General features: G+C 44.1%; 1 protein-coding gene across 1 annotated transcript; it reads right to left on the bottom strand.

Annotated features, from left to right (window-relative positions):
• Nucleotides 1-4,287: 4,287 nt before the first annotated feature.
• Nucleotides 4,288-9,819, bottom strand: LOC133079077 (zinc finger protein 154-like). The gene is made up of 3 exons (XM_061174365.1): nucleotides 9,565-9,819; nucleotides 7,893-8,019; nucleotides 4,288-6,514 (listed from the first exon to the last, which is right to left on the bottom strand). The coding sequence occupies exons 1-3, from the start codon at nucleotides 9,595-9,597 to the stop codon at nucleotides 5,181-5,183; spliced, it is 1,494 nt and encodes a 497-aa protein (XP_061030348.1). The 5' UTR covers nucleotides 9,598-9,819; the 3' UTR covers nucleotides 4,288-5,180.
• Between the last annotated feature and the right edge of the window lie 8,232 nt (nucleotides 9,820-18,051).

The following is an 18,051-nucleotide window of genomic DNA, read 5'->3' as shown; positions in this document are numbered from 1 at the left end:
CACCAAATGCTGGTGAGGATGTGGAACAACAGAAACTCTCATTCACTGCTGGTGAGAATAGTGCAGACACTTTGGAAGACACATTGGCAGTTTCCTAGAAAACAAACATACTCTTATCAGCAATTGTGCTCCTTGGTATTTACCCAAAGGAGTCGAAAACTTATGTTCACACAAAAACCTGTACATAATTGTTTATAGTAGCTTTATTCATATTGCCAAAACTTGGAAGCAACCAAGATGTCTCCTTCAGTAGGTGAATGTATAAATGGTGGCATTATCCAGACAATGGAATATCATTCAGTTTTAAAAAAGAAATGCACTATCAGGCCATAAGAAGACATGGAGGAAACTTAAGTGCATGTTACTAAGTGAAAACAGCCAATCTGAAAAAGCTATATACCATATGATTCCAACTACATGGCATTCTGGAAAAGGCAAAACTATGGAGATAGTAAAAAAGATCAGTGGTTCCCAGGTAATGTGGGGACAAAGCAGGGATCAATACACAGAATAGAGGAATTTTAGGGCAGTGAATCTACTCTGTGTGACACTATAGTGATGCAACATATCATTATAAATTTGTTCAAACTCAGAATATACACCACCAACAGTAAATCCTAATATGAACTATAGAGACTCTGGGTGATAAAAATGTATCAATGTAGGTTCATCAATTATAAGATTATAACAAAAGTACCACTCTGGTGGGGGATGTTGATAATGAAGGAGGTGATGCATGTGTAGGGGCAGGGCAACTTCCTCTTAATTTTGTTATGAACCTAAAGCTGCTCTTAAAAAATAAAGTCTTTAAGTAAAAAAATTAAAAATGTAAATATGAAACAAAACAAAACATTGGACCAAGGGGTTACTAAACCTGGGTTTACTTCCAATCCTGCTACTAACTAGCTGTGCAAGTCACTCACTTCCCCTTCCTGGGCCCTAATTTACTTATCTGCGAAAGAAGAAAAATGGGTCTCATGACATCTAAGGCTTTTTCCTGTTCTAACTTTCTATGGATAATGCTAATTGTTTCTTTCTATTTTAAAGGCTACAAATACCCTCAAAACCTAGGGTATTTTGTATATCAGGGTAGCATTTTGTATATCAGATCAAATAAAATGGAATAATATGGCCACACAGACACACACACAAAAAATCTATGAAAATGAAAACAAAAAGATTAGGAAGTGACAAGTTTTGAAGATTTGTTTTTTAAACAGTTTAGTTCAGACATGATTGACTTAAACTGCTCATATTTAAAATATCCATTTTGACATTTATACACTTAGAGTATCAAAACTAAAAGTTTCCTCCTGGCCTTTTAAATTTATCCTTCTCACCATATGAAATTACTCCACCTGCACATACTCTACCCTCTGTAATGGCTATTTTCAAATATATCCAAAAATGGAAAAGACTAGTAAGAAGTAATGATTCTGTCATTATTTATCATTTTATGGTTGTTCTTATTCTCTATATCCCAATGCACTTAGTGGTTTGTTTTATTTATAATCGCAGACATCATGTCACTTCACATATAACCCCTTCAGGATGTGTTTCTAAAATGTAAAGGCCCTTATATAACTCCAATAACTTTGTTGCATAAAATCAAAATACTTAAAATTATGATAAACTGTTGTAAGTGCTGAATTTTGTCAACTGTATTCATTATTTAATACAGATTGATTGCAATCTGGATACAAAATTTATCTTAGGCAATAATTAGGTGTGTCTTGCATGTTTTTTAACCTCTATGTACCACTTACCATTTTTAAATTCATATTATTCACTTGATGAAGCTGCTAAGCCATTTGTTCATTAGAATTTGCCACAATCTAAATTTGGTTTATTGAGTCTTTCAAAATGTTTAACATGCTCACTCTTCTTCCATATTTCCTGTACACAAGCTATGCTCAACATCATGAAATATCAGGGAAATGCAACTAAAACCACAGTGACATAATGCTACATATTTACTAAAAAAGTCAAAATTTTAAAAGCTAACCATATCCAATTTAGCAAGAATATGGGAGAACTGGAACTCTCATACACTGCTAATAGGCATACAAAATGAAACAATCATTTTAGAGGACAATTTGGTGTTTCTTAAAAAGTTTTATAGGGCCTTCCCTGGTGGTGCAGTGGTTAAGAATCCGCCTGCCAATGCAGGGGACACAGGTTCGAGCTCTGGTGCAGGAAGATCCCACATGCCGCAGAGCAACTAAGCCCATGTGCCACAACTACTGGGCCTGCACTCTAGAGCCCGCGAGCCACAACTACTGAGCCCATGCGCTGCAGCTACTGAAGCCCGCACACCCTAGAACCCGTGCTCTGCAACAAAGGGAAGCCACCGCAATGAGAAGTCCACTCACCGCAAGGAAGAGTAGCCCCCACTCGCCGCAACTAGAGAAAGCCCGCGCAGCAACGAAGGCCCAATGAAGCCAAAGAAAATAAATAAAATAAATTTTAAAAGTTATATATTCACCTACACTCTGATTCAGGTATTGCATTTTGAAGTATTAACACAAGAAAAAGGAAATATGTCAACTTGAAGAACTGTATCCAATTTCTGTACCACTTTTATTTGCAATAGCCAAAACTGGAAACAATTAAAATATCCATAAACAGATGAATAAATAAATAAATAGTGGTATAGCAATACAACACACTTTTCAATAACATAAAAAGGATGAACTACTCATGTAAGTACCATGAACTGCAAAATAAATATGCCACATGAGGGCACCCAAGGAAAAAAAAGACTAAACACTTTATGATTTCAATCATATAAAATTCTAGAAAATGCAAACTAATTTGTTATAACGAAAAGCAAATCAACGGCTGCTTGGAGGCCAAAGAAATTATTAAAGGATTATTAAAGGTAAGTATGGGGGAGACAGAACTGTTTATTATCATGATTGATGGTTTCATGGATTTATATAGATATCAAAAATTATCAAATTGTATAGTTTAAATATAGACATTTACTGCATATAATTTATACCTTATTAAAACTTTAAAAATATGATTCAACTTAAAATTCTGGATTTCCTACTCTAGAAAATCAGTTTTGGCAACCATACTGACTCAATGGGCAGGTTCAGCACTTGCCTCAGTGGCAGCAAAAATAGGTGAGGGCTTCCCTGGTGGCGCAGTGGTTGAGAATCTGCCTGCCAATGCAGGGGACACGGATTCGAGCCCTGGTCTGGGAAGATCCCACATGTCGCGGAGCAACTAGGTCCATGAGCCACAACTACTGAGCCTGTGCGTCTGGAGCTTGTGCTCTGCAATAAGAGAGCCCGCAATAGTGAGAGGCCCGCGCACCACGATGAAGAGTGGCCGCCGCTTGCCACAACTAGAGAAAGCCCTCGCACAGAAACGAAGACCCAACACAGCCAAAAATAAATAAATAAATAAATATTAAAAAAAAATAGGTGAGAAATTTTTGAAGTGGAAACAAAGACTATTTCCACTTCATTCAACAGGGATACTGGATGGGTCAAAAATACCACATCACCAGACTAAGAATCTCTCTTCTCTCTATCCTTGTTTTCCTGTTTGCACAGCAATGGCCTTAGGTGAGCAGCCCAGAGAAGCCACAGAAATCCACAAAACGTTTTGATTATTTTCTCTGACAAGGCCTTCAGCTACACAAGATATACAGTTCTGGACGTCCTGAGAATTTCTGTACCTGCTCATCCTTCACAACCATAGTGACTAAACGTAGTGAGCGACCTTTTAAAAGAGGCACATTCTAACCATTATGTTGTAGTCTCCTCCACTCTCTATTAATCCAGTGTTTCTGTAACAATTATCACTTCCCTGGCCCCTTTAATCTTAAAATCATTGATGTTACCCTACAGAATTCAGGACATCAGGGCACACAGTTCCGCTGCAGGACCTGGGGAACAGATTTCCCTCAACAGTGCTGAGCATGATGAAATATCGCCTGTAAACAAGAGAATAAGTTCATGTTGCTCTCAGAAGCACTAAAGGTTGTCACAGCAACCAAAAACAGCCCCCTCCTCAGTTTGAACTCCAAACCTACAAAACATCATGGCCTGCCATCTAAAAATTAAGACCACAAAGCCCTGCAGTCTTTCCTTGAAGGTTTTGAGCAGCAATGCAACCTAGGCCAAAACTGGAGAGGCATATTCTGCCATCAAACTGTCCCTGCTGAGGCACACAGTTTGGGATCCTGACCAGAGCAGTTCATCTCTTCAAGCCAGCAAACCCAGTTAACAACAAACCACCCCATACAGTGAACAGAACCCCTAAGATTAATGGTGACTTAAACAATAAGACCTTTATTATTATACAAACAAGAGCAATGGGAGGCAGACTGTTCCCCAGGCTGGTGACTTGGAGGCTGGAAAATTCCATCACTAGAGTCTCATGAGATGAATAATATCCCTGAAAAATGTAGTCCATCTTTTCAAATCACCAGTGGAGTCCTCTAGGCCAAAACTGGGTAAGGTCCACGATTTAACTCATGAGGGAGGAAAAAAAACTGGGAAAGACTAAGTGTTCAAGCTACTCATGAATCATCCCGCAAATGGGAGAGCACTGGGGTTTCCTTCCCTGAACACACTAGGTTGGGTGAATGTTGCACACTACAGGCATCTGCCAGGTGGTTAGAGGTGAAATGACTTCTGCTACAGAACTGGCAGTGACATAAATCTGGCAAGGGCCCTGGACAGGTTAAAAAGTGCAATGCAGCTCCCACATACCTGGAATTTAAGTGGATGTTTGGATGTATGTGGTTCAATACAGGCAAATGGCATCTTCATAAGGGATCTCCTCCTGTGTTGTTGCACTGAACAAAAAAATCGTATATACCTGCACATTGAAGGTAGTTCTCCCATTTGAAATCTGTGGTATCCCATGAGGTAAGTTCTTCAGCAGAAGGCTTTCTCACACTCACTGAATGTATAAGGCCTTTCTCCACTGCGAATTCTCTGGAGTGTATTGAGGCTAGACTTTGGCCAAACGATTTTCCACATCTGCCACACTCATAAGGCTTTCATCCAATGTGACACTATGGTGTTTTAGGAGCCTGGAGATGAATTTCCCACATTCAAATGCATGTAAAGCCTTTCTCCAATGTGAACACTCTAGTGGTCACTGAAGTTGGACCTATGGGTAAAGGATTTCCCACATTCACTGCACTCATCAGGCCTTTAACCAGTGTGAACTCTTCGGTGTTTAATGAGGCTGGAGCTATGGCTAAAAGATTTCCCACATTCGCTGCACTCATAAGGCTTTTCTCCAGTGTGAATTCTCCTGTGTTTAATGAGGCTGGAGTTTTGAGTAAAGGATTTCCCACATTCACTACATTCATAAGGCCTTGATCCAGTGTGAACTCTCTGGTGTTTCAAGAGACTGGAGCTGTAAGTAAAGAATTTCCCACACTCGCTGCACTCATAAGGCCTTTCTCCAGTGTGAACTCTCCGATGTTGCAGAAGTGCAGAGCTCTGGCTAAAAGATTTCCCACATTCGCTGCACTTATAAGGCCTTTCTCCACTATGAACTCTACGGTGTTCAATGAGGCTAGAGTTTTGAGTAAAGGATTTTCCGCACTCACTGCACTCGTAGGGCCTTGATCCAGAGTGAACTCTCTGGTGTTTTATGAGACTGGAGTGGTAGGTAAAGAATTTCCCACACTCACTGCACTCATAAGGCCTTTCTCCAGTGTGAACACTCCGGTGTTGAAGGAGTGCAGAGCTTTCGCTAAAGGATTTCCCACATTCACTACACTCATATGGCCTTTCCCCAGTATGAATTCTCCGATGTTTAATGAGGTTGGATTTGTTGCTAAATAATTTTCCACATTCTTCACACTCATGAGGCCTCGCTCCAGTGTGAACTCTCCGGTGTTGAATGAGGCTAGAGCTTTGCCTAAAGGTTTTCCCACATTCCCCACACTCATAAGGCTTTTCCCCAGTATGAACTCTCCAATGGTCATTGAGGCTGTAGCTTTTGCTAAAAGATTTCCCACATTCGCTGCACATGTAGCATTTTTCTCTAGTGGGGACTCTTTGGTGCTGAAAAAGCATGTGTTTGCAACTAAAGTCTTCAGTACATTCTCCAGAGTTATAATGAGTTTCCCCCCTGTGAAAGGCAGCTCCACACTCAGTTCCCTTGTTTGACTTCTCCCTGGTGTGTGTGGACTCCCCACGGGAAAGGGACTTCCCTGACACAAAAAATTTGCAGTCTTTCATAAATGAGGCTCTGTCCATGTTGCTTCTGAAGCATTTCTCTCCAATGTTCTGCTTTTGGTGCTGAAGTTTTGCACTGAAATACAATTGCTGCTCCCATGCCCCAATATCGTACAGTTTCTGCCTCTGATGCTCAGTCAAGTGCAAAATGTCTCCCAAGTCCGGGCCGCATATCTCACAAAAATGGGCCTTTTGGGTGGACACACCTGCCTTGGGAGTACTGACCTGTGACCTTCTATGTACAGAAATGCTCTGTTCAGGAGGTGCCTCTTCATGCTCTGCTCCATGCCAACAACCTGAAAGCAAGTAATGCTGGTGAAGTGCACATTGACTTTGGTGGGAGGGGACAGCTACTACAAAAGTGTGTGTAACAAACCTAGGAACCTGTCCATGGGATTGTTTGCAGGAGCAAGGAGTTGGTTCCAGTTGAGGATGGTGCTGCTTAGCACTACTGAGCTATAAAGATCACAGAATGGGAGAGGTCTCATGAGGTGAAGGACACAACCTTGTGGTGGACATAAAAAGAAGAGACAGGGTATGCAGTTCCTTCTTCTACAAAGAACTTTGAAAATGAACCTGTCTGCTGGTGACACATGAACACTGTATAAAAGGGTTGTGCCAAGACCCAAGAAAATACGACTATAGCAGGGCAGCTGGTCTTTAAGGACTGTTTAAGAATGTGTGCACACCTCATGAAACAATACATAGGGGGACGTCCCTGGTGGTCCAGTGGTAAAGAATCGCCTTCCAATGCAGGGGACCCAGGTTCAATTCCTGGTCGGGGAACTAAGATCCCACATGCCACGGAGCAACTAAGCTCGCACGCCACAACTACTGAGCTTGTGCGCCTCAATGAGAGAGAGAAAACCCGCACGTCACAACTAGAGAGAAACCCACGTGCCACCGCAACTAGAGAGAAGCCCACGTGCCACAATGAAGACCCGACACAGCCAAAAATAAATAAATAAATAAATTTTTTAAAGTTAAAAAAAAAGAATACATAGGGGCCAATGCAGAAAGCACTGCAGTTGGAGTAGTGAGAAAAACGGGTGAGAGAGGAGTCCAGAGATGTGAGGTTAACCTCAGGTTGGAAGTAAGAGTAGCAGTGACAATAGAGATGACAAATTGGCCAAGTGTCAAGAAAGGGGAAGGAAGACAGAAATGAAGTGTGGCCACTGGCATCAAAATTCTGGTCAAACACAGTAAGTTTCTGGCATGATTTGAATACGGCATTGTCATCATGCCCTCTATGTGCTACTATGCAGGACCAGGCTCCCTCTGAGTCATCTTGCTTGATTCATATACATACTGTGAACCTCTGTGGGCTCTCCAACCCAACCCCACTCCCTCACTGATCAAATGAATGGCACCTTGATGATACAAGAAGCAAGGGATTCGATATCTTATGCTAACCATAATGGAAAAGAATAAAGAATTTTTTTAAAGAATAATAATAAAAAAAGAACTGTAAGTCAACAGGGAAGCTAATGTTGGGCACGCTAAAGGAAGGAGAGGGCAGTGCACAAACCTCAGCCCAACGAACCACAGCACCAACCCAGGGAACTAAGGAAGGAAGCAGTGCCCATGGTCCTGATGTGAGGACAGACTGCTCCTGGGGAAAAAAGGAAGGGCAGAGACTAGTTCAAGGCACAGAGGTGGGTTTGACAGCCTTACCCAAGGAAGTTATAAGTGCCAAGTTCTCCAGCATCACGTTGTGGTACAGGCATCTCTGAGCATCATCAAGGAGATTCCATTCCTCCCAGGAGAAGTACACGGCCACATCCTCAAAGGTCACACTGCCCTGGCAAGATGGAGACAGATGAAACCACAAACAGCCCCTTTCTCAGGGACAATACATGCCCCATGCCCATCCTCCTCCCAAGCTCTCCAACTCAGAGGAGAAACCAGGCCCTGGCACCATTGGTGCCACTGTCTTCAAACGGTCCTATTGATCACTGGAACCAGCCATCAACAAGAAGAGGTGGGTGGGCAAGTAGGTATCTAAGCTGTGGACCTGGCATAGAGGGATCCACACACTCATGCCAGGCTATTCCACTGGTGTGGCCAAGGTCACATAAGTCTCAATACCAGGGCCCTGGGGTCATCAAGCATACTCCCTCTTCAAGTACACATAATCCTTGAGACTGGATCCCACAGCCCATGCCTATGGTGGTCACCACCTCACTGTCCCACACCCCAGACTTCCAGACCTGTGTATTTAGCTGCTCACTTAATGCCTCCACTTAATGCTCTAGGAAACATCTCAGAAGCTCCTGATATCTCTGGGGAATATTACTCCTACTACCAACTTCCTCATCTCAGTTGACAGAGCTTCTATTCCCACACCTGCTAAAAAACAAAACAAAACAAAACAACAACAACAAAAAAAACCCTAGGAATATCCCTGAATCCTGTTTTACTCCCTCATGGTTCACATCAGAAAATATAGTTGTCACTTTTAAAAACACACACCCAGAATCCAATCATACCTCCTAAACCATGACTCTGGTCCACTGACCCTCACCTGGAATATAGCAGTAGCCTCCATGCCGATCTTCCTTACTCCTCCCTCCAACCCACAGTCTATACTTCATGCAACAGCCAGATGTAGCCAGTTAAGACATTGGTAATACTACCTCCCTCCTCTGATCGAAACCTCCCATCACCAACTTCTCAGCAGTCATTCCAGTCCTGATTACTGTCCCCTGATCTTTATTCCCACCTGAAAGAAAAGGGACTTTTCCTTTCCTGGAAACTCCCAGTTCAGTTTTACCTCAAGCATGTGCTACCAGTTTCTAGGATAACCTTTCACACCTGTTTACAATGGTTGCCAGAAACGGAAACACCTTCACATAACCCTAGCCTTAGGGTTTCTCCAGGGCTTCCAGACCCCAAACTGGGGGCACGGCACTTACGAGTCGCAAAAAACCACAATCCAGAGAACATGTGGGTGGAGGTCAGGGCCAGTGAGGGAATGGGGCACACTCCACTTGGCTGTGTTGTTTCCAAAAAGCGCCTCTGCAGCCGTGGGAAACATGGAAAAAGCCAAGTCTTGAGGCATGAGTCTATGGCGGGGTTCGATGGGCTCAGACCTCCCTATACCCCTGCCTGACCCTGAAGACTGGGACTCAGGGTAGCTATTCAACCTCTGTTCCTCAGTGATCGGTTCTCCTTTTACCAGGTGTCCCTCTGCCTGTCACCCTTGCCCACGCCCCACCAGCATCCCGGACACCGCGGCCTGTGCTGCGGGCACGTGAGCAGGCGCCCCGCACTCGGGGCTTTAGTCTGGTGCGGTGAGGGCGGTGAGGGCGGTGAGGGCGGTGAGGGCCGAAGGACGAGCGTTTACCTGACGCAGGTTCCTCAGCGCCGCCGCCGCCATCGGACTCTGTGGGCGGAGCGGGGCCGGGAGAGGAGGGACGCAGGCACGGCGGACCCTCTCCTGGGCCTGGAGCGGGGCCCCCAGGCGGCGTCGCCGAACTTCAGACCCGCCTCTATGCCGCGGGGACAGCCCCTCCTCTCGGACCTTCTCAATTCCGTCACCTCGAGATGGACCCACAATTCCCAAATCTCTCACACTGGTCAAACAAAACCAAGTAGCTAACATGGCCGCTGTGAAAAGGAAGCCAGAAGTTCCGCCCTCACATCATGTGGCCTCCTGTCTCTAAGCGTTCATTGGGTAACGTTCCTGCCGCTCGATACTGAGCATTCTGGGTAATGTAGTCCCAAAAGATCCACACATTGAGGAGACTGGGCTTCTTGCTGGAAAGGACTAGCTCTGCCAGGAGGGGAGTTGGGAAAAGATATATCCAGGTGAGCTTCGCCCCGCCTTTAAAGGGATCTTGATCCTATTTTTGCCAAATGCTCTCTGCAGCTGATCACCCAAGTGTTTGGAGACATATTGTTTCGGACTCGGTGAAGATCGGCATGCTCCCAGAAGCTAAAAATACTATTTCAGGGAATTCCCTGGAGGTCCAGTGGTTAGGACTCTGGCTTTCACTGCTGAGGGCACGGGTTCAATCCCTGGTGGGGGAACTAAAATCCCGCAAGCCGCGGGGCACGGCCCGGGGGTGGGGGTGGGGTGGGGGAGGGTGGGGGTGGGGTGGGGGAGGGTGGGGGTGGGGTGGGGGAGGGTGGGGGTGGGGTGGGGGAGGGTGGGGGAGGGTGGGGGAGGGTGGGGGAGGGTGGGGAAGAGAGATTCAAACAAACAAACAATTTCAGATGCCCCCTAAGGCTACAAATCCAAACAAACATATTTTTATAGAGTCAGGCACAAAATGTGTTTGTTAGCGGAAGCTAATAAACATTATCTTATTTCAATTCAAATGCATGCACTCCAAAGCATAAAGTTAGTTTTCCAGTCTATGTACATTTGGTCAGGGGCAAGAGAGAAAATACTCCAGATTGTGTTCTGTCAAGGAAGATAGAGGAAGGATATTGGGCCACCCTGAATCAGGAGTACAAAAATAGATCTAAGCTTTTTTTTTTTTCTTTCTTTTCTTTTCTTTTTTATTTTATTAGACCCAGTCTTTGGGCATTGTCCTCAAGAGCAAGAATTCTGCTAAGTTGGTTTGGCAAGAATTTCCCATCCTCAATGTCTGATAGCCACTGATATCTGATGAAATTTCCTCATCCCTCACCATCACACAGGTAATATCTGATCACACTGACCTACACCTTCTGCAAGAATTGTTTAGGTCAGTTTAGGAAAAATTTCCCTGCTCTCTTAATAATTTTTTATCCACTGACACCACCCCCCTTCCTCCTTGGCTACAAATCCCAACTTTTTTACAAGCATCTGAATAATTTTTCTTTAACAGATCAGTCTGTGGTTTCCAAAGAAAACATCTCTCCTGCCTTTGGAGTCAATTATTCTAATACATTGAACAACACTTTTAACCATTTAATATCTCTTACTTGATACCCTGACATATATTCAGTTCCTTTTAGGAATCTACCATCAATCTCAAAAAGAGGACAATGAGAAACATGCTACTTTGACTGTACAATGGCTGCAGTGTTCACAGTTGGAGCATGTATACAAAGGGTACTCTTGCCCTGGAGATACTGGGAGTATTTTTTTTTTTAATAAATTTTATTTTATTTATTTATTTTTGGCTGTGTTGGGTCTTCATTTCTTTCTTTTTTTTTTTTTCTTTGCAAAGCCCCTCTTATTGCATTTATTTATTTTTTTTTTTAAACATCTTTATTGGAGTATAATTGCTTTACAATGGTGTGTTAGTTTCTGCTTTATAAAAAAGTGAATCAGTTATACATATACATATGTTCCCATATCTCTTCCCTCTTGCATCTCCCTCCCTCCCACCCTCCCTATCCCACCCCTCTAGGTGGTCACAAAGCACCGAGCTGATCTCCCTGTGCTATGCGGCTGCTTCCCACTAGCTATCTATTTTACATTTGGTAGTGTATATATGTCCATGACACTCTCTCACCCTGTCACATCTCACCCCTCCACCTCCCCATATCCTCAAGTCCATTCTCTAGTAGGGGTCTTCATTTCTGTGCGAGGGCTTTCTCCAGTTGTGGCAAGCGGGGGCCACTCTTCATCGTGGTGCACGGGCCTCTCACTATCGCGGCCTCTCGTTGCGGAGCACAGGCTCCAGACGCGCAGGCTCAGTAGTTGTGGCTCATGGACCTAGTTGCTCCGCGGCATGTGGGATCTTCCCAGACCAGGGCTCGAACCCGTGTCCCCTGCATTGGCAGGCAGATTCTCAACCACTGCGCCACCAGGGAAGCCCCTGGGAGTACCTTAAATTTACGATTTCATTGCTGGGAAATGATTATCATTTCTTTTTTGAGGCAGGGACTGTTTGCCTAAAGAACTGATGTTATCTCAGAAAAATAGTTGTAAAATGCAAACTACAAATAGCTATTCATAATGTCTATGTAGTGATTCAAAGTAGTAGCAGAAATAGTTTTGGTGAAACATCAGTGGATGATGGAAAAAGGTCAGGCCTCAGAGTTTTAGATGTGATGTCTGAGAAGACATAGAATTAAGCTGAGCCTATGACTACATGACTAGAATGGTCACTCTGAAAGGTTTATCCCCAAAATGTGACTCTTCTTCATTCTTTTTTTTAAATAGTACCATTATTCTTTTTTTTTAATTAATCAATTTATTTATTTTTTGGCTGTGTTGGGTCTTCGTTGCTGTGCGTGGGCTTCCTCTAGTTGGGGAGAGCGGGGGCTACTCTTTGTTGCAGTGCGTGGGCTTCTCATTGCAGTGGCTTCTTTGTTGCGGAGCACAGGCTCTAGGAGCACGGGCTTCAGTAGTTGCAGCATGTGGGCTCAGTAGTTGTGGCGCACAGGCTTAGTTGCTCTGCGGCATGTGGGGTCTTCCTGGACCAGGGATCAAACCTGTGTCCCCTGCATTGGCAGGTAGATTCTTAACCACTGCGCCACCAGGGAAGTCCTGACTCTTTTTTATTCTTCAAAATTTTGAGCAATACCAGCATGGAAGGAGAGAGTTAAAAGAGACCTTTAGAGTAACTAGAGTTGTAAAAACATACAGGGAAGCTGAGATGTCATATTTAGTCCCTGGTCTCACTAATGATCAATGAGCAAACAGTTGGTTTTAGGTATTTACTGTAGGTACATGGGAGACATTGGGTCATAACAGAGACAAAGACCCCTGAATTCATAGGACTTACATTGTACTCAAGGAAAAAAGACCAGAAACAGAAAAGACTAATTGTATAATATGTTATAATGTGGCAGACAAATTGGGAGAAGAAGGCAAGGTGAGTATCCTGAGAAGTATAGTATGGAGTATAATATTACACAGCACAGAAAGGGAAACCTTTTTAATAAGAGGGCCTTTGAGAAAACACTTGAAGGACGTAAGAGATGAGCCCTCTGGGTACTTTTGCAATAAATTTTAGGGAGAAGAAGCAGGTGACCAGGTTGTTCAGTGGGTGGAGGCTTCACAGGTCTCCTCAGCAGTGCAGAGTGCAGGACACCAGCCCAGCTAGCCATTCCTCTCCTTTGCTCACTGCAGAGACACTCAGGGCATGTGGGTAATAAGTCTTGGCTCTGCCTCTCAGAACTTGAAAATTTCCACCATGGTGAACTGGGGCCTGAAACCAGGCATGCTCACCTTTCCTAGAACCCTGATTTTCAGAGTTTGATACCAGGACCTTCACCGTCAGTGTCACCAGGGGACTCATTAAAAATGCACATGCTCAATTCTGGACCCAGACCTGAATCAGGCACTCTGTGGGCCAGGCCAAAGAATTTGTGTTTTAACAAGCTTCCAAGTGATAATGATACATGCTCAAGAAATATCCATCATTCTGCTGTGTATTCTGCAGAGACAAATACCTGCATTTCTTGCAATTTACAGGTGTTCTGTCTAAATATGTAGGATTTTTTAGCTGAAGTTGGAAAAAAAAACTAGATGAGTACATATTTGATTCCTAATATAAGAAAAGTATAAAATGTTTCATAGTGTTTATGAAGATGTTCTACACCATATACAATTATAAAATAGAATGTCAAAAGTGTCAGATAATTAAACCTCCTGGAGGAAAAACAAAGCTTCCAGTATAGGATCACTTTAGGATTGCTTCTGCACATGGATTGCTATCTGTGTGTTATCTATATGTTAAAATATAGTCCTATAAAAGCTGCTTTTCTTAGTAAAAATAAAGGCATATTTCATATACAGATATGCACTTTGCTTTTCTCACTTAACTATGTATCTTGGAGGACTTACCTGGTGGTGCAGTGGTTAAGAATCCACCTGCCAATGCAGGGGACACGGGTTCGAGCCCTGGTCCGGGATGATCCCACATGCCGCGGAGCAACTAAGCTCGTGTGCCACAACTACTGAGCCTGCTGCGCTCTAGAGCCCGTGAGACACAACTAATGAGCCCGCGTGCCACAACTGCTGAAGCCCGTGCACCTAGAGCCCATGCTCCACAACGAGAAGCCACCACAATGAGAAGCCCGCTCACTGCAAGGAAGAATAGCCCCCGCTCGCTGCAACTAGAGAAAGCATGAGCGCAGCAACGAAGACCCAATGCAGCCAAAAGTAAATAAATAAATAAATTTATTAAAAAAAAAAAAGAGCAGGGAAAAGAGATGAGATTCCATATGTAAGAGCATTTATGCTATTAAAACAAAACAAAACAAAACTACCTATCTTGGAGCAATCCTTTGGTAAGAACTTGCTGTGAGGCATGATGCCCTTAATGTTCCTGCCCACCTCAGATTACTGATTTAGTCACAAACATGTAAGGGGCCTGGGACAATCTACTGTGTGGGATTTACTATATTTTGTAGCTTTGATAACAGAGTGAAGTGGAATTTGTCCTGTAATTGGAGGAGCTTTTCATGTTGTTTTTGTCTCTTATGACCAGTGGTTCAAAACTGGGTGTGAGATCATCACATTGAGTGGCCTGGAGTTATGGTTCCTAAACTCTGGGCGGATAAGAATAACCTGATGACATTTTGAAAAGAACAATTCAAGCCTCTCATATTGGAGCATGCTAAAGAGGAGACCCCTTCAAAGGCTCCTAGAAAGCTCTGGTTGGTGACTGGTTGCTAGGGGAACCAATTTTGTGATTAGAGTTTGGAACTGTCAGCCCCCTCTCCCCCCACCTCCTGGAAGAGAACCTGGAGTTTCAGTTAAACTCCAATGGTCAGTGATTTAATCAATCATGACTAGATAACAAAGCCTCCATAAAAACCCTAAAGGATGGGGTTCAGAGAACTTCCTGGTTGGTAAGCAAGAAAGCATCAATGGGCTAGGAGGGTGCGCATACCAAGCTTCTCAGGGCAGAAGCTTCTGCTTTGGGACCTTCCTAGACATTGTCTTCTATACTTCATCATCTGGCCTGTTCATTTGTATACTTTGAAATAGACTTTGTAATAAACAGATTAGTAAGTAAAAGTGTTTCCTTGGCGCTCCATGAGCTATTCTAGCAGATTATCAAAACTGAGCTAGGGTGGTCATGGGAACCCCCTGATTTGTAGTCAATTTGGACAGAAGTGTGGGTAACCTAGGGATCCACCTTGGATTGGGCAGTCTTGTAGGACTGAGCCCTTAAGCTGTGGGGTCTGTGCTAAGTCTGAGCACCTAGTTTCAGAAGTGAATTAAATTGTAGGACACCCAGTTGGCGTGTGCAGAGAACTGGTTGGTGTTGAAAACCCCACATATTTGAAGCTCCAACTTCAGTGACCATCAGAGAGTTCACACAGGAGAAAGACCTTACAAGTGTGACCAATGTGGGAACGCCTTTAGCCACAGCTCCAACCTCACTCAACACCAGAGTTCATACAGGATTGGGCCTTATGGGTGTGTTAAATGTGAGGAAGCCATAAGCCAAAGGCCTTACCTTCTTGATTACCACAAAATTCACACAGGAAAAGCAACTTAGACATGCAGAAACGTCCTATGTCCTCCCCTTCAGTATAACAACACTCAAGGAGGTGCCTTTTGAGGGTGCCATCTGCCTGAAGTGAACCTCAAACATCCAAACATCAACATAAATTTCAGATATGTGGAAGGCGAACTTCATGTTTTAACCTTCCAGATTACTGGAGCCCTTGCCAGATTACTGTCCTGTCAGATCTAAGGCAGAAGCCATTCACCTCCACCACCTGGCAGGTGCCCAGATTGTGCATCATGTACCCACCCCAGTGTGTTTGGGGCAGGAAACCTCAGTGTCTTCTCATTCTCTCAGGGACTTCATGAGAAGCTGGAGTACTCTCCTTTCTCTCTGATTAGTTAGGGCAGGGGCTTGACCCAGTTGTGACCAAGAGGACTCCATCTGAGTTCTGCTGGTGACTTGAAAAGATGGACTACCTCTTCTGGGGATTTTGTTGGTCTCACATGACTCTTGTGATGGAATTCCCAGCCTCCAAGTCACTGACCCAGGAACAGCCTGCCTGCATTGTTCTGGTTTTCTGCTATAACAAAGGCCTAAGGTTTCCGTCACCTTTAATCTCGAGGGTTCTGTTCACTTTATGGGGTAGTTTGAGAACAACTGGGTTCTGCCAGAATAAAAGAAACAGATTTTGTGGGATCCTGACCCTTGTGTGCCTCATGGGTGGATGGAATGGTGGCAGTGCTCCTGCAGGTCTGGGCCTGGTTTGCTTGCTTGGTCCTAATTTGGAGGCTGAATGCTATTATTTTTTGTGGTGACAGAGCTTATCCTGAGGAGGGAGCAGTTGTGACAACCTCCAGTACTTCTGGGAACAACATGAAATTGTTCTCTTATTCACAGGAGATATTGCATCCTGCTCAGCACTGGTGAGGGAAGTCTGTTCCCTAGATCCTGCAGCAGAGCCATGTGCCCTAACATCCAGAATTCTGTATGTGTGGTAGTATCCCTGGTTGAAAGATTATAGGGGGAATGATAATAGTTACAAGAACAGCTGATTAGTAGAAATCACAGGAGACTGCAGCAAACTGGCTGGAATGTGCCTCTTTTTAATTAATTAATTAATTTATTTATTTATGGCTGTGTCGGGTCTTCGTTTCTGTGCGAGGGCTTTCTCTAGTTGCGGCAAGTGGGGACCACTCCTCATCGCGGTGCGCGGGCCTCTCACCATCGCAGCCTCTCGTTGTGGAGCACAGGTTCCAGACGCGCAGGCTCAGTAATTGTGGCTCACAGGCCTAGTTGCTCCGCGGCATGTGGGATCTTCCCAGACCAGGGCTCGAACCCGTGTCCCCTGCATTGGCAGGCAGATTCCCAACCACTGTGCCACCAGGGAAGCCCTGGAATGTGCCTCTTTTAAAAGGGTATCCACAGTGTTCCAGGCACCATGGCTGTGAAGGATGAGCAGCTGCAGAAATTCTCAGGACCTTCAGAACTGTGTATCTTGTATAGCTGAGGGCCTTCTCAGAAAATAATCTAATGGTTTTATGGATTCCTATAGCTTCTCTGGGCTGTTCACCTTAAGGGCATTGCTGCACAGACAGGGAAACAGGGAGGGAATGACGGAAGATCTCTTAGTCCGATGATGTGGCCTTTGTGACCCAGCCTGCATTCATACTGACTCAGCTGTAAATGGTCTTCATTGCTCACCAATATTTGCTAGTACTGAGGCCAGGCACCGATCCCAGGGCATTACAAGGGATATGGTGGTGTTAACATAGGTTTGCTAAACTTTATTTTTCTAAAACAGTAAGAATTTTTTTGTTTCTTAACGCTTTTTAGGTACAGTTAATAAACAATAAATTGGGACTTACCTGGTGGTGCAGTAGTTAAGAATCCGCCTGCCAATGCAGGGGAAATGGGTTCGAGCCCTGGTCTGGGAACATCCCACATGCCACGGAGCAGCTAAGCCCGTGCACCACAACTACTGAGCCTGCACTCTAGAGCCCATGAGCCACAACTACTGAGCCCACGTGCCACAACTACTGAAGCCCGCACACCTACAGCCCGTGCTCTGCAACAAGAGAAGCCACCGCAATGAGAAGCCCGTGCACTGCAACAAAGAGTAGCCCCCGCTCACGGCAACTAGAGAAAGCCCATGTGCAGCAACGAAGACTCAAAATAGCCACACACACAAAAAATAATAATAAATTGTCCATATTTAAACTGTACCATTTGATAAGTTTTGACATTCATATAAACCCATGAGACCATCAAACAATCATAATAATTAACCTATGCATTACCCAGTATTTACCTCATGCCCTTTAATAATCTCTTTCTCTCTGCCCTCCCTGGCCTTCCAGGCAAGCACTGATTTACTCTATAATAAAATATTTTGCATTTTCTATAACTTTACATGAATGGAATTATAAAATGTTTAGTCTTTTTTCCCCTGGGTGTCCTCCTCAGGCAGTGTATTTATTTTGAGA

Source organism: Eubalaena glacialis, chromosome 18 (assembly GCF_028564815.1).
Source record: "Eubalaena glacialis isolate mEubGla1 chromosome 18, mEubGla1.1.hap2.+ XY, whole genome shotgun sequence".
In the NCBI taxonomy this organism is placed as follows: domain Eukaryota; kingdom Metazoa; phylum Chordata; class Mammalia; order Artiodactyla; family Balaenidae; genus Eubalaena; species Eubalaena glacialis.
Note: the sequence above shows the minus strand (reverse complement) of the source record. Positions and strands in the feature narration are given on the sequence as shown.